Source organism: Nothoprocta perdicaria, unplaced genomic scaffold (genome assembly GCF_003342845.1).
Source record: "Nothoprocta perdicaria isolate Ctin4 unplaced genomic scaffold, notPer1 scaffold_40, whole genome shotgun sequence".
In the NCBI taxonomy this organism is placed as follows: domain Eukaryota; kingdom Metazoa; phylum Chordata; class Aves; order Tinamiformes; family Tinamidae; genus Nothoprocta; species Nothoprocta perdicaria.
In genome coordinates this window covers 500,152-517,506 of record NW_020455644.1, presented here as the reverse complement: position 1 = coordinate 517,506, position 17,355 = coordinate 500,152, and the positions used below count along the sequence as shown (strand labels likewise).

The 17,355-nt window shown below is 41.2% G+C and overlaps 1 protein-coding gene across 4 annotated transcripts in view; it reads left to right on the top strand.

The window, feature by feature from the left end:
* Window positions 1-7,606, top strand: part of THRB (thyroid hormone receptor beta) — a 117,395-nt gene extending 109,789 nt beyond the window's left edge. For all 4 annotated transcript variants that reach the window (XM_026045552.1, XM_026045553.1, XM_026045550.1 and 1 more), the window contains 3 exons: window positions 989-1,135; window positions 4,663-4,921; window positions 6,391-7,606. In XM_026045552.1, the coding sequence (XP_025901337.1) occupies window positions 989-1,135; window positions 4,663-4,921; window positions 6,391-6,632 (648 nt within the window). In that variant the 3' untranslated portion in view covers window positions 6,633-7,606. The remainder of the gene's footprint in view (window positions 1-988; window positions 1,136-4,662; window positions 4,922-6,390) is intronic.
* Window positions 7,607-17,355: the final 9,749 nt, after the last annotated feature.

Here is a 17,355-nt window from a genome sequence, read left to right as displayed (position 1 = left end):
TCTTCTCTGAGCCTCTGCAGTTTTTACCTTCTAAAGTGAATAAAATGGAACCTCTACATGGTGTTTGTCATGCCTTTTATAACTGCAGAGCTGTACTTAGAGAAGAACAGCTTTGGTACRTGGTTTTTAAATAACACTGACAAACTGTCATAAAATTGGATGAACAAATCAAAGTATGTTTGGGATAAACAACACCCATTTGGAAGAACTCTGTTCAAAACTTTCAATATGTTTTCCTATTGAAATCCTCAAAATAGGAATTTTGTGTTGGAGAAGGCTTGAGCTGAAGTCATGCAGAAGGTGATTTTCGACCTGAATTTTGTCCAGATGAGTCCAAATTATGTTCGATTTATCCAGACTAACTTCAATTTAGGCCTTTCTTAGTCATTGGTTTCTTTAGCCTGATTCTCAAAATRAGCCTTGGCACTTGCTGGGAGCTCTGCAATATTGGGCAATCTCTGCTCTGGGAGAGATTTCAGAACTTCAAGTAGGTGGCAGAGCCCAATCCTGCAAAGCTCTAAGCATCTCCCAGAGGGTGATGAGACACCTCAACCGCCTTGGGTTGTATGGAAACTTGAGACTTCTCAGCACACGTGATAAACTAGATTATCCTTATATTTAGCACATGTGATAAACTAGATTATCCTTATATTAAAAAAAAAAATGCACAAGTTACAAGGTATTGTGATACAGGCACAAGCAAGAAACTGTATGTGCACAGAAATGCTGTGTAGCCCACACAGCATGGGTAGTGGCATGCCAGGCACCCATTTCTCTGTGCAGTCATCTCCTTCAAMAGTGCTATATAAACAGATTCACATTTTCTGACATAATGAGCTTTACTTCAAAAGTGGATAGTATTATTTCTTAATTTAATAAAAATTGTGAATGTTAATAGCATATCTTCCCTTGCCAGGAAGGACTTTCTGGATCAAATACTTGATCTAAGATAGATCACTCCTTTATATATCTTTCTTTATATCCTTAGCCAGAAGACATTGGACAAGCACCAATAGTCAATGCCCCAGAAGGTGGGAAAGTGGATTTAGAAGCCTTCAGCCAGTTTACAAAAATTATCACACCAGCGATTACAAGAGTGGTGGATTTTGCCAAAAAGTTGCCTATGTTTTGTGAGGTAAGAAAACTTGCATCCTTCTTTTGCTTATTGGATGYTAAACTCTACTCAAAATACTGCTGGCACTGAACTGTAACAGTCATGACTTTACTAAAAAAACCCAGTATTTTTAAAAGCGGAAAAYTGGAAAATTAAAACAGATGAGAGTGGAATCATCTGACTTGTATTTAGTTTTATTTTTGATGTAATTTCTGAATTCCTAATTTTGTTGATCTGTTAAGTCTTCATGATTCATTAGGGACTTTAATGTGCCCTTAGAGGGGCCTTGAACAAAGCTAATGAGCAAAAAGAGTTTGTTCAAAASTATTTTTGATACATTTCATTAGATTTTCCGGCACATAGAGATCCCATAGTCATTCCTGGCTGTTTGGTGGTTCTAGTTTTGTGGAGCTGGATCTATGTAATAACAAATATTTCAAATGCAGGAAAGCAACCCTATCCAGGAATATCACTTACCTCACTGTATTCCCTAGGTRTGTTTTCTATGAACACCAAGGGCGTGCACTAAGGAGTCTATAAAGTATCTACCATTCCATGCAGATACTTGCACGTGAAACAWGCATTCCATAGTCACTTTACTTGGTTACACATTAGGAATACTCGGGCCCTCAGTTAATCTCTTTACAAATGTGGTTCATTGGAGGTCCRGACACTATAGATAGTCCTAATATTTGTCCTAACTTAACTGTATCCTAACTGCAGCCTGAACGTAACTGAAAACAACTTTGTCTTGTGAGTCCCTCAGAATCCRCAAGCATGGAAGTTTTAATATGGAAATAGCCCCACTGCAGCCATGGAAGGATGGCCTCCCTGTGTTTCTRCACTGCAGAGCAACACTTGATTCTGCCTAAGATTAATGCCAAAGGAATTACACTGAAAATGGGTACAATTCTGCTAGGAAGTTCATCAGACTCCCTGAACAGTTTTTTCCCCCTGATAACTAAACACCAGTCAGAAAAGAAGTTTAATGCAGCCACAGCATAGCCACAAAAGAGTGGCACATGCCCAAAACAAAATAATCCTAGAGTAATGGGAGAATCTGGAAGAAAAGAATTCTCATTCTCATTCTCTTCTCAGTATTTCTGCTGTTCTCTTATTGAATTTACTTCTGCTTAAAAAAAATAAAGAYCGCCTGAGCAGCATTTAATCAGTTCTGTGTGGGTTTACATGTCACAGGTATCAGTGCTCCAAGGCTGGGAGCTTGTAAATAACTTGATAGATAGCTCATCTGAGCATCTGTGATGCTGAGCTCACACATATGGGGGTTCCAAGTACACCCTGCCGAAGGGAACACCTCAGATGTGAAAAGCAAAAAAWTCTTCTTGCCTTTGCTCCCTGCAGAGAGAGGAGGACAGACCTACATGCAGCAGATGTTGATCACATTTGTCTGCCCCATTCCTGGAAGGGGCCTGATTGCACTAGTCAGTCTCCATAGTCTGGAGCAGAACTGATGGTCAGACTCCCACTCTTGGTCAATGATGCTGTCGGTAGATGAAAGCTGAAACATGGTGCCCATGGAGCTGGTATCCAGTGTATCCTTCAGAATTAGGGAAGCAGGTGAAGAATGGGTATAATCCATCACTAGTGATCACTAGATCACTAGTACCATAAAATACCATAAAGAAGTTCTAAKAAAGGTTTGAGGAGGAAGAAAAATTCTTTTTGATTTAATGATGTAGTGAATAAAGCAGCTGTACTGTCATATAATACTTTACTCTTATTTTTCTATCACCCCATTCTTTCTGCATAGGCTTTCTTCATTTCTCTTTTTTCTCCCCTTCTCCCTTTCTTTTACTTGTGTTCCTGTTTTCTGTGCAGTTACTCTTTTTTGATATCTCTTCATCATTGCACTCACTTTTTTGTTTTGTTKTGTTTTGTTTCTATCTCTGTTTCCTTCCCTACTTCAATCTCAGCAGCCAAGCAGTGGTGTTGTCATTGGGCAGCTAAACTGCCACCATGCTCATGCAGCCCTCCACAGGCTACTGCTGTGGAGGAAAGGTCAGGGAAAATGATTTGCCCTGAATAGGATGAGTCATTTTTTTATGTATCAAACACTTCACACCTGAAGTTGACATCGCTGGAAAAATAGCTGCATGATTCAATCCCTTTCTGACTGTGGCTGTCTTTGGGCWTGAAAGTTTAACAGGCAACTGCTTTTCACAGTGTTAGGTAACYGTCCAGCATCTGTTCTGCATGGTTTTATACCAGATAAATATAACTGCTTTGTGAGTACTCAATTGCCACATAAACCTATAGATAATTTTTTGTTTCATCCTGAATTGCAAAGCAAGTAATAATTTCATATGAACCAGAAGTGGATGTATATTTGCCTCCTTTCAATCTAAGTAAAATTGATTTGCTTTTTCCTAAACATGATCCTTTGCTATTCATCTAGTGAAAGCCTCAAAATAGTCTTTGTGGTATTTGCTATCATTTAATTACCCRCAAAATCATAAAGACAAACTATAATGAGCACAGTCTCCAACTGTCTCAGCATCCTGGCAGTACCTTATTAAAGAACCTACCTTCATYAGTTCAAACAGCTACTGTTTTTGTGTTAAGGAAAACAGAAGTCTTGTCTCATGCCCTGAAGACTGTGACTTGTGCACCAGCATAAAAACTTGAACTCTGCAACAAAAAATATTTTTTATTCTCTGCAGAATTTTCTGTCTGTCTAGTGATAACAGGTAGAGGAGCCACACAAGGCGAAAATAGTTTAGTAAGTTGACTGTTTTCAGAAATGGACTGTGAGAATTAAGACTGCATGCCCCACTGACTGAGGTATTGGTTCTAGATAGAGAGTTTTCTTTCATTTCTTTTATTTAAAAAGCCTTGCACTCTTACAGACCCTCTGAAGCATCATCTTTCTTTTTCTCTGGTCAGATATGAAATAAGCATGGCTGCAATGAGTTTGGCTAGGATGACTACTGCCTACACCAGCCCCAATGATAGTTTAGTCTGTTCTGCAAAGCTGTAAGCTGAGAGAGCTCACGAGTGGCGGAGAGGAGGGTAAATACCTGAAAGCAGCGACTACTCCAGCTGTCTCAGATCTACCCCTAACACAAACCCACCAAACTGGYGGGTTTCTGCACCAGCCAGCACCAACCTGGCAACTTTCTGATTATCCTTCACATTCTGTGAAATGTTCTGCAAAAAATAGACTTAATTTTATAAAGCTCCCAGAAGCAAAGGGTTCCCACTCTGCAAGCTGTGTCTGAACCAGCTTGGGCAGCACTGAGTGCCTTGACCAGGTCCCGTCCCCCACAACTGCATGATGGTGAGACTTCCAAAGGGTATGTGGGGGCATTAATTCCTCAGAATTTCTTAAAGTAGGAATGCGAGTCTTGGAAGTTTTGTGACACACACTGGAACTAACCAGGCAGCAGGATGTTTGGGGTGTGACTGTACCATGTGATGGAGTGTCCTGGAGTGTTGACTTCAACTTCGTCGTTATGGATTTATTATAGTTAAAACCCAATTGTGTTAGAAAAACACATCTTTTTATTTGTCATTTACAATTTCTGCAGCTGCCATGTGAAGACCAGATCATCCTTCTGAAAGGCTGCTGTATGGAGATCATGTCACTCCGCGCAGCAGTTCGCTATGACCCTGAGAGTGAGACTTTAACACTGAATGGGGAGATGGCGGTGACAAGGGGCCAAYTAAAAAATGGAGGTCTTGGAGTGGTATCTGATGCCATTTTTGACCTGGGCATGTCTCTCTCATCATTTAACCTGGATGACACCGAGGTTGCTCTTCTTCAGGCTGTTCTGCTCATGTCATCAGGTGAGGACAAATGTATTTTGGGACCCCACCATTTTGAAATTTATTATTAGTCTTTGTTACAAACCTCTTCTTAAAACATGTAGGGTATATTAGAACTTGTTGCCCTTAAAAGAATAATGTGGGTGAAACTGTCTCTCAACATCTTGATACAGTTTAAAATTAGTTTGGTGAACACTGGAAAATACTTCAGAGAGATGGACATAAAAGTGGCTTTGTTCACACACCTTGTTCAGACTGTGTCATGACTTAGGGAGGGGGCAGGGATGATCATCAGATGTCAAATGATGAGTGAAAGAGCTGGTTCTGAACCAATTTGCCTTGCCTTTTCAATTAGAATTGATGACTAAACAGTGATGTCCTATGGTAAGTTCTCTTTTCCCCTGTCATGTGCTGGCTGGGAGGTGCAGATCATACAATCTCACGTGCTTAGTTCAATATACCTCCTTATTTACCTACTTAACAGCACCACTGCATGCTAACAGTTTTTTTATGGGCACACTGGGGCCGTTAGCCGCAGGTCTCTTGGTGAAGTGATAAAGGAGCAACATAGTCCATTTCATTTAATTCCCAAAGAGTTTTCTTTCCTCACCTTCTCATATCCAATATGTTTTCAAATATGCTTCTACTGACTATGCCAGCCCAAAGAGGAAATTTCATTCTTGGGCAGTGGCAGATTTGGCAAGGTTCTGTTTTAAGACCACTTTAAAGATTGGGCACTGAATAATACATAGAGCAGTGATTTACAGGCATTAGCTACAGCCAAGCCAGTAAGGTTTCCACATTCATCACAATGCTGCACTTAACTTCCCAGTGAAAACATTCTGATTTTTTTCTGGTTCCCTACACAGTGATAAATAAGCAGTGGTTTCAGAAAGCATTCTAGAGGACCTGTTTTTCTCTAAGTGTCTCCTGAAGACTAACTTGAAAACTTTTTCAGCTCTCTACTGGGTGCTGGGTCAGACAAACCACCAAACTTTCAGGATGTGAGGTGCCATGCTGAGCCAGAGCAGTTTCCTTGGTGGCTGCCCTGTGGCTCAAAGCTTGGYGCCTGCTCACACTGCAGCTGAACAGATAGGAAAGAATTGTAATTTAGATTTCTGGCAAGGAAATACAAATGAACTAGTTGTTTTACAGAGTGATAYAGCTAGAGGCCTCAGCTGAGATCAAGGATCTGCTGTTGCTCTTGTCAGTGTAAGGAAAAGCTCCCCAGACAGCTATGCTATAAGCAGGCAAAGCAGACAAAGAATGAAGAAAGGATTAGCATCCTTTTTTCTTAACAAGCATAATACAGAGGCACAGATAAGGGAAATGTCCAAGGTCAAAATTTGTCTGTGGCACAGCCAGATGTCCCAAGTCTCTGTTCTTTTTTCTCTTAACAATAGGATCATCCTCTTTCTCCTGACTTTTTGACCAGACATTCATTAAAATAAATGAGTAATAACAGCAGTTCTGTTCCTTTGTATCTACAGATCGACCGGGTCTCGTCTGCGTTGAAAGGATAGAAAAGTGCCAAGAGGGTTTCCTCCTGGCATTCGAACACTACATTAACTACAGAAAACACCATGTTGCACACTTTTGGCCAAAACTGCTGATGAAAGTGACAGACCTGCGGATGATCGGAGCCTGCCACGCCAGCCGCTTCCTGCACATGAAGGTGGAATGTCCCACCGAACTCTTTCCTCCGCTCTTCCTGGAGGTGTTCGAGGATTAGAGACTGGAGCGCTCCTGCCTCCCCACAGCACTACTGGCTGCCATTTCATTCCATCGCCGGGCTCTTCTGACATTTTGTTTGTTCTTCTTACCTTGTTCTGCTCTGCTTCTTGAGGCGGGGTTGGGTTTTCGTTGGGGGTTGCTGGGGAGCTGTTGTGTGCAYATGACACGTGGATGAAAACATCCCTTTAATGCGGGTACTTGTGACTATGGCAGTTTATTCCTCGGTCCTTTGATGTGAATGCRTTGACAGCTTAGCAGTGAAGATGCAAACAGACCGGTCTCATTCACCAGCATTTATGTAGTCACCAGCTCACACACATCATTGCTTGGAGAATTTGGGAGGTAAATTGAAGTGGCAGTAAATAAATTGGGCTCCAAATTAAAGCAGCTTTTGGTAATTTAACGGCCAGCAATTCTGTCTAGTATTTCACAGGCATAAGAGATGATTTCATGAGATGAAATTTCTAGTCTTCATGGTTGTTTCTGCTGTAACAGCAGGCCATTTTCATCTAGGATCTTTGATCTAAAATCCTAGGCCATTTTGATCTAGGATCTTCGTCGTCATCACGATCCCTTCATTATCTGAGGATTTTCTAGCAACTGTGGTTTAACTGTACCCCATAAATCATATATTTAAAGAATGCAGAGTGGTAGAAGGGAGTCATTTTCTTTCCATGTGTATAAAAATTGGAAAAGCACTATCCTTTCCTATCCATCTGAACTCCAGGTAACTTCACTGGAAGGTCTTTCAGAGTAAAGAGGGAAGTTTTATCCTCTGAGGTGCTTTTCCTGAGAGTGGAGAAGTCTGCTTTTTCCAGAGTGTGTGGAGCATTGTGAGGGAGCAGAGTCTGACAAGCTGGTGGAATTTCCTCAAAGTTATTCAGGGATGTAGACGTTCATAAAATGATGATAATAAGAATGAAACACTGTAATGACCTCCAGATGGGACAGAAACCAACTGTGTTATTAGCAATGCTCAAGACTCTACAGCTTTATCCCAGTAATACAAATAGTGTTCCTTGGCAGTAATCTTTTGGGTTTTTATATATATATATAAAGTTTATATGCACATATATATATAATTTTATATATATATAATTACAAATCTTCAGCAGATGTCTTAATTTCCGTATTTTTATCTCTCTGCCTCCTCTCAGTTCTCTGTCTTCTCTCACACTCTCCTCTGTGTGCGTGCATGCATGTGTGTTGCTCAGATGGGTTCTCTGCCTCCATGCAGTGTGTATGTGTTATATTTGGCTAGATTCTCTCTCACTTCTTTTAAATAATTTATTTCCATTAACTGCACTAGCAGGAACTGAACTGAGCAATGACAGGATGTCCTGCTGCCGAAATCTGCGCACCAGTGCTCCCAATACTGGAATGTTTGGGCCTGTAATGAGGGCATTATAGGTAGAGATTCTTCTCCATCATCCATCTCCATTCAGGGGTGTCCTTCCCTGGCATGTGTAAACTTGATATTAAACCTTTCTCTGCGTTTCTGTAATACATCAAAAGCATCTTTCTGTTCTTCCTGGGAACTCAAGGACTTATTCCACATGTTCTTCACTTCCTCATATCCCACATTCTGGTGTGTTGTACATTCTTTTTTATCCGTGTCTTTGCTATTTATTGATATACTGCCCAGCAAGTCAACGGGCATGGTTAGAGTGGATGTTTTCACATTCAGAGCTCATGGCCCACATTTAAACCCTGTTTTGCATTTATCTCCTCATGAAAATATGATACTCAGGAACTTATCTCCTAGATGGGGCACAGTGTGTGGTTGGGGGAGGTTAAATTCTTTCCACCTCTATTTCACTATGTCAGTGACTAAAACCTTTAGAGGGTTATAGGCTGTTTTCAGGGACGTGGAACTTCATTCTGCCTGTTCTTTGAAATCATATGCACCTGTAATAAGTTGTAAGCATCGATGTTACTGCATAGGGGTTTGTGCCCATAATTTTGTAAGAACATAAAGCACAGTGGAGTGTGTAGGGTTTTTGTTTTGGGGGTCTTTTTTTTTTTTTTTTTTTTTTTTTCAGATAGCAAGGAAGCCAGGCCATTGGAAATTTGCCCTTAAGAGTTTGGTGAAGTTGAAGAACTGTTGTTGGCTGTGTTTGCTCCAGCTCAAAGTGTATGGTTTAGTGACTTGTCTCTAGCCACATCCCTTTTACAGCAATGTGTCTTGTGGACAAGGAGTTGAAATTTTTTCAGCCTTTTGGAACAAGAGGCCAATGTGGTGAACTCGCATGCACTCAGGTCTGCAGAATCTGACTCAGAGGAGCAGCACCAATAGTTAGTGAAGCGTTTTAGCTATCTGATTTGGAAATGGTTTGAGAAGGCACTGGCAGCATATATGGAAGGTAAAACCATTGTAGAAAACTTAATCAAGTTGGTGAGAATGTCATATCTTTTTTGAATGTTAGCTAATTTAAACAGCTGGTGCATTACTCGTGTCTATAACAAAAGTGGCTGTCAAAAAGAAGTGCAGGTCTTCTGGAATTTTGTTTTGCCATGGATCTGAGGATCCTATTGATGCCAGTGTGAGCGTCTCACCTGATTACTCCTAAATGTGAGCTTGGATTGGTGCACGGTCTTTTGACTGTGCTGCAGAGACTGAGGAGAAAAAGCGTCATTTTTCTTCTGGRTGTGTTCACAATGACCTCACTACAAGGTCCATGATGCTTTGTCAGTTTTTCACAGCTTCAGTCCCTGGAGTCATGCTGCTACTTGAGAGGTTCATCTCTCATTAAGATCAGCAATTCTCATCCACTGGGTTATAAAGAAAATAGCCTAAACATTAAAAAATAAGAACAGTGACTTCGCCTCACTTCTGGTTCTTGAATGCCTAGGATTGACAGGATTACATTAATCAAAAATATAAAGAATAATAAGAGGTGAAAAAAAAGGTTTGAAAGRGCGACCAGACTGACTTGTGGAAGCTACAAGAGATGAAAACTCAAAACAGCCAGGACTGAACTGCAGCTTGAGACAGTGCTGAGAATTACATCACACACTGGCTACTGCAAAAACTGTTGGTGGTACTGGAAGCTGTTCTCGTTCTCCCCAGGATCTACCAAGACAAGATACAAAGTTTTAAAACACAGCCTGCATAAATGGATGTCCGAATTCAAGCACCTGAGATCATTTAGGCATCCAAACTAATAGCCTGACTTCCCAAAATGCTGATGCAGTTTGGAGTTTTATGGACTCAGGGTTCAGAAAACGGAGTCTCCTTCCTCAGAGGACTGCAGATGGGCTGAAGTGCCTAGGGTTTGGCAACCTGCTTTCAAAGAGTCATCAGTCCTTTAAGAATAAAGTATGTATAGCAGCATATTTTCCTAATGTTTTAGGTTAAGTTGGAATCTGGCACTGATTAAAAGAGAGGAATTGGTATTCCTCAGTTGAAAACTAAGATCAGGCTTTTGCTTTGACAGATTTGATCTACTGACATCTAATGGCCTGACTTTGATCTCCTACCAGTCTTATTTTGTGTCACTTCATTGACTTCCTTAGTATGGTTCCTGATTTGCATGGTCACTAAAACAAAACTAGAACATGAGGATGCTCCTGCAGACTCTTAGCAGCGGATACTGACCTTAGTCTTGCGCAGACTTATGGATATGCTGGCGTTTATGCACCAGTGGTCTTAAGCCATTGTAGGATTGAGCCACTGGACCTACCAGTCTGAGTAGCAGACACCAGTACTGCAGTCAGCAGGGTTTGTAGGAACTGGCCTTTTGACTGATTCTGATGGTGCCACATAACTCTCATTTTTGCTTTGTGGTCTCTATGTGGGTTTTATATAGAAGTTTCTTCCTATCAAACCTGATTGTCATCATTCATGTTTTTGCCCTGAATAACATGTGCATTTAGATATTCATTTCATGTGTAATTTCAGTTATGATATTTATAATGACATATATAGTGTGTGATACTGATTTTCGTTTACATTCTGCCAAAATGTAGACGTTAGAGTTAGACCTCCAAGGTCCAAAATCATCCATGAGCAAAGTGCTTGTTTCTTCAGTGACAGGCATGAGAAACAGGAAAAGCTGTCCAAAAAGATATATTTGTATCAGAAATACACCAAGACAARGCTGTAGATCACAAGCAGAGCATGTCATTGCTAGTGATGTATTTTTATGCTATGGAACTCTAACCTGTATGTGTCATACTGACTTTTTGCTGCATGAATCATAAATTATAAAAATCAGTCTTACRGTTTTGAGATGTAGCCAGCATTCCTAAGGCTAAACCTTTTTCATTGATGGAATCAAAATCCACAACCAAGGAACATGCTCCTCTCACTGTGAGAGCAATTGAAGAGTTCAACATTTATCTTTTCACAAAGACAGAGGGAACAGGACCTCTTAATGTGTCTTGTTATTGTGATCATCTGGAAATGGTTGCCAGGCATTTCCTTTTGATATAGCAGTGAAGTGATCCGTATTTAAATTTTATAGAGAGAAATTTTATTCTAGTGTGATAGAGATTTATTTTCCACTTAAAGATTCAGAACAGTGTGAGCACATTTTTTTACTATGGTATATTTTTGCTTTAAAATTAAAAACAAACAAAAAAAAAGGTTTGGCCTTATCACAAAGTTTTAGTGTGTCGTATAGATGTTAGCAAATGCAAAAAGTATGCATTATTTGTGTGTATTCACATTGACTGATGTCGCCTTCAAAAAGCAATATTGTGCAGGTAATAAGTTGTTTGTGACTGTCGATTGCACAGTTTACCTTCTTTAAAAGCTAACCTTGTTTATGCACAAGACAATCAAATGTAAGTCTACATCAGCACCCAGGTGTAGATTAAATTTATGTAAATTACTGAGCACAATGTAAAACATTAAAAAGACACTTTATTTAATTATACATTTAACGTTGGTTAAAGATAGTATCAGGGCATGAACTAGCTGACATACTGTAATTTCTTTTTCTCATTTCTTATTTCCTTAGCGCACTTCAGTTTTAATTTGCTCATAAATACATCAAATTAGTCATTCATAATTTTTTTTTAAGAGGAGGGTGGCTTGGGTTTTGTTTATTTGTTTTTATGAAATTTGTTTGAGAGGACTTCTTTCTTTGTCTGTGAGGTTTGTGGGTTTTGCTTATTTGGTTTATTTTTTTTTATATCAGTTTCATGCCCTGAGGTAAGGCAAACATTACGCCGTACAGTTAAAAAAAAAAAAAAAAAAAAGTACCTTGGATGATGTATTTTTTTGCAAACAGTGTTAAGTGATATGCTAGATTGGTAATATTTTTTCAGTCTAAAATATATTAAAAAAAATCTGTGATCACAAATGTTTTAAACTATCTGAAGAGAAAATTTGTATATTTGGGGGAAGAAAATAATTTTTACATAGCTTTTGTATGCAGATATTAAAATGTAATTATGAATATAGTGGGCATAGATAACTGTGTAAGCTTGAATTCTAAAAAAAAAAAAGAAAAAGCTTATAACTGAAACATAGTTCTGGTCTCTCTGTTCCAGATGGTGCAGTCAGTTCGATCGCACACTTTGAGGATGCTGGAAAGGGAAAAACAGGACCCAAAGCAGAATAGTAACACAACATTTCTGTCCTTCTGTGACCATCTCCTCACATCTCTTAAATCTTACCTTCTTTCCCTCTGCCATCCACTCCCCAGGGCTCCCAGCCAAAGGATTTCACTTCTTGCTGCTCACATGAGCCAAGCTTAATTCATTTCAGTGAACTGACTCATGATTTATGTCTCATGCAATTACATATTTAAGGAAACACCCTTTTTCCCTTCTTCTTTCCTAGTCTAGACTGAGCTGGTGTTCCCAAGACATAGAGCTCTTCTCTTGTCCCACTTTCCCTGTCTGTTATCTGTTGGAGAAGGTAACAGACTATCCTTACATTACTATGAGATTTGGGATTTCTCCAGGTCTCCAGTGCCCCTTAGGAAGAACAACAAGACCTGGAATTTTGTATTTATAAAGAGAGAAGCGAAAGGTGGTGGGTCCCAACCCCTGAGCACGGAGCACCATGCGAGTGCAGAGGGCAGCCCAATACGTAATGGCAAAATGTGGGACCAGGGCTGATGTCCTGGTGATGTCGTTCCTTGTTCTTGTAGGGTGCAGGAGATTCCAAAGGTGCTGGCTTTCATAAAACACACATAAGTATATTCTGGGCTTGAAAAGAGCGTCTCTTGTCAAAGCCAAGAGATGCCACATAATCTGGGCACGTGAGGAGCAGAGACCTTACGGAGCGCAACAACCAGGGTATGCCAGAGGCTGCAGCGCTTTCATGACCTCCCTTGTTCCTCGATAGAGCCCTCCTAGCCTCCAGAGAGTAGGTTCTGMAGCCTGAAAACCACAACCTGCCTTCAGCTCCTGGCAAGCAAGTGTGAAGAAAGGCCTCATAGCCCAGGATAGTAAGAGCAATGGCTCCAGCCTGGCTGCACAGGAGCTCCATCCCCAGCATGGGGAGTCAGGCTGGCTGCCCTCTCCTGCGGGCTGTCTTCTGGGCAGGATTTGTGCCCATGCGTGCTGTAATCCTCCACCTCGTGCACTAAGGACAGCCAGCCCAGCCATAATTGCTTTTGCAGATGTGCATGACAGGAGCAATCCTCAAGTCCGATGGTAAATTCCTGTGGGTTCTATGGAGACAGAGTCGGCACTACAGCAGAGTTCCAGGCCTTAACCCTTCAACACCTGCTTGTGTGTGATTTAAGCAGCCTGAAGCTCTCACCATTCTGAACTTCGTCTGACACCTTCCTCCTGCCTAATAAGCCAAAGAGGCAGCTTTGCCTATCAGTGGCTTTAGCGGTGCTTTCAGGGGCTTCTGGATGGTGTCAGAGCAGGATCCAGAGACTGAGGYGTGCAGCAGAAGGTGCCTGTAATGGCGAGAAGTGAATACAGTCAAGCCTTGGGTTGTGTGTATCAGTTTTGTAAGGAGGAGTTAAGCAGGCCTGTCCCAGGCCCCTTTTCATAGAATCATAGAATCATAGAATGYCGAAGGTTGGAAGGGACCTCTGAGGTCATCGAGTCCAACCCCCCTGCTCACACAGGGTCACCTAGAGCACATGGCACAGGGCTGCATCCAAGCGGGTTTTAAAGATCTCCAAAGAAGAGATCTTTTCTAATCCTATCAAGAGGTGCTAACTCCAGGAGCTCCAGTAGAGCCTCAGGAACTAAGATTCAGGCAAAGCAGCAGCTGATGGTCTGCTGGAGTCTCCTCACGACTGTCAAGAGACCCTTTAGCTGAGCACCTGGCCCCATCRTGGCTTTGCTGCAGGAAAGTTGTGCTCCGAAAGACTAGGACAGGTGCTCCAGTGAAGGAAATGCTGCCTTGACCTGCTTGGCTAAAGGGAGATCAGAGGGATGCAGTGGCAGCTAATGAGTGTTGTGCTATGCCCTGCCACGTACCCTGCCTGCCAACTGCATGGCTAAAGAAAGCCAGTGGAGGCTGGCTGCCTCATTCCTCGAATAAAGCATGAAGTCTGAAATCCTAAGCTCCATCAGGAGGAGCTAGGCAGAGGTATCCAAGCTACCACAGCTGGAGGAGTGCCAAGAGGCAATGTAAAAAGCCACCAGCAGTTGCAGGAGTGTGTTGCAGGTTGGCAAATGTTATTTAAGGACATCTTCTTGCTAGGTGTGTCTGCTGGGAGGTAGCCAATGTCACAGAATCACAGAATCACAGAATCACAGAATGGTTAAGGTTGGAAGGGGCCTCCAGAGATCACCTAGTCCAAGCACTTTGCTCAAGCAGCGACACCTAGAGCACATGGCACAGGGTCACACAACCACAATTCAGGTATTTATATATATTAATCAGCTCCCCTCTCAACTTTCTCTTCTCGTGTCCTTGTGTTTGAGATGACACAGAGCAGAAGAGATGAGAAACCAGCTTTGCCAGGGTGTTGATCTGTTCCAATTCCCTGTGAGATATTTCTGGTTGTCCTTGTAGAATCTGACTTCTGTTTCAATACTGGGAAACTATGATAGTGGAAAGACTTAGGATTGACCTTCTGAGTTCCAGAGAACACACCAGAGCTGSTGGCATTCCATTCTCCCTAGACTGAGCCTGTTGCTCTCTGTTCCCAGTGCTGGGACTGGTCCTGAGAATCTCCTGAAGGGCACTGCCCCTGGGTAGGCTCTGCTGTGACAGGTCTCCCGGAGAGGCAGCCCCTCTTCATAACTGCCTGGAGCAGGTKTGAAGTAGTCTAGCACATTAAAGCATATTCTGAGCTACACTTTGGTTGATCCTAATTTTAGAAGCCAATGTAGTATTATTGTATTGAGAAATCTGCTGGTTATCTTTACTATWGAGCTCCTATTGTGTCCTTGAATTGGATATTAAGTGGTTTGTACTGCATTTTTCCAGTTTAGCTGTTACTTCGGGTCTATTGGAGGTAGGGTGCCAGGACTAATCTCTGTATAATGCAAAGTAAATGATGAATAATGTGATTAAAGGTTTTAAACTTCATAATTCTCCTGTCTGAAAGGAGAGGTTGAACAAAACCATCTAAATTTCTTTCCTTCMTATATATGAAAAAAAGACTTCTTCATACAGAAATGCATCCTTCTACTTCTGAGTTGGAGAATCAATGTCTTTAAGGGTTTTTTTACAGTATAAGTACTATAGCTGTTGGATGAAAATTATAGCCTGCACCCAGCAAGTGCAGTGGTAAGTGGCAGTTGAAGGTTTGCCTGGGGTAAAGAGTTCACCTAACTGCTAATAATGTGGTTGGGGTCAGACCTAAAAGATGTTCACAGAAGGGTACAGTTGAGGAAAGCAAGCAGGTGACTGGGATAAGTATTTTACTTGCGTAGGAAACACAACCTTTGCCATAATTTCTTTGAGTGGTTTTCTTTTCTTTTTCTCTAAAAGAGATTTAAAAGTCTTGAGAAGTGATATACTGCCTAACAATTAACAAGAGAACTTTAGCCTTTTACATCAGCTTTATTAAGTTSAGCAAATACAGCACAGAGTTTAAAGGCCCAGCCTTGCAAATCCTTTRCCCTAGGCTTACCAAAAATAGCAAGAGTTTGCCTTGCCAACAAAGTTGAGCCAGCTGGATTTTAAGTAGGGGGTAAAGTCCATTGAAAAGGGGCCAATAGCTCTGTGGATATTCTACATGTCATTCCAACCAGCTAATTTACATAAACAAGGAACCAGTTTATGCTACATTAAAATAGCAGCATCTCTATTTTTTTTTCATATTCTCCTCTATTTTCACTGTGCTGACTGACTGAAAAGAGGACAAAAGACCAGACACTCATCTTGTTCTGGCTGAGGTGGCACACATGTCCTTGTGACTGCTGCACAAGGATAATGCKCTATGCTGTAAATGTTGATTTTGCACCTGTGTAGCATAAGCAATAGCTTTCTTAACAGATGTACCAATARGTTCATGCAGGGCAGGATCAATCATCGCAAGCCTTCCTGCTGAGAAATGATGATCTCTAGATACAGACGGATACAGCAGGATGCACGCTGATCTTGTCCCTTTGAGGGCTCTAGGCATGGAAGTGCAGGGAGAAGCTCAGGGAGGTTTTATCCTGTTTCCTTTGGATCTTCCCTTGTGACCGCACAAGGGCTGTGCAGCTGGTTGGAACGTTACGATTCAAAATGAGTTAGGCAGAAAGCAGTATTTCCAACCAAATTAAATGCCTGGTTAAAAAAAAAAAAAAAAAAGAAAAAAAAAAGTCCTTCTTTCCCGCAACCATCTTGATCCTGCAATTCGGGCATTCTTCTTCAGAAATAACACTGCAGTTTTCCCTGGAACTATAGCATGGGCAGGAAAAGAGGGAAACACTTCTAGTTGGAGCAAAACAAAAATGATGTTTAGAAACAGAACTACAGGAGCTCACAAAAGTTACAGATAATTTTCTGTCTTGCTAGACTCCCTCTAATGGGCCTTCTCATCTGCCTTCTTTGCACTACAGCAGAAGGAGCTCCAAGGTCAACAACTCCAGCCTGTGCAGGAGAAGGGGGACACACAGCACCTACTCCACTGGCTCCTAGGAAGCATCACTGGCATTTGCGATGGAGTAAACATAGAGGAGAGGGGAACCGAAAGCTTCCAAAGTACTAAAACTACCCCAAAAGTCTCAAAAATAAGACAACTTCAGCTAGGGTAAACCCTGGGGAAAGGAGCTTGCTGGATTGTATGACAGYCAGGATTCAGAAATTATCTGCTCTGACTTACCCTTCTGTTTCCTCTCAGCAGTCTTTAGATTTCTTGGGTTTTGATAGGAACACTGCTGGTTAAATAGAGGAGCTTTGCCCAAGTCAGTAGCAAAAAGTACTGGAGAGCTGGAATCCCCTTAAAACAAAAAAACAGGAAACATCCTACACCACAGGAATCCTGAATATTCAGTTTAAACAGGATTCACTGATTGGAAAAATGCTAAATATTGACTCTAGAGTTATAAAAAAAGATAAATATTCATTTAAAAAACACATGAAGATATTTTTCAGAACATGTGCTTTCAGAGCAGTCCAGCTGAGAAGTATGATTTGTCTATCAGTGGAGCAACTCGTAATTCCGTGACTATGCAAAAAAAATCTAGCATATGATAAATGTTAAAATATTCACTGTTTCTTGTGAATTGTCAAGTCAAGAGACTTGTGTAGCCTCTAAAGCTTGGAARGGATTGCAAAATTATGCCATTTAGACTGGAAAATGTCTGTTTACTTTTTTTTTCAAATACCAAACAGTCCCTCTGSAGACAATGACAGACCT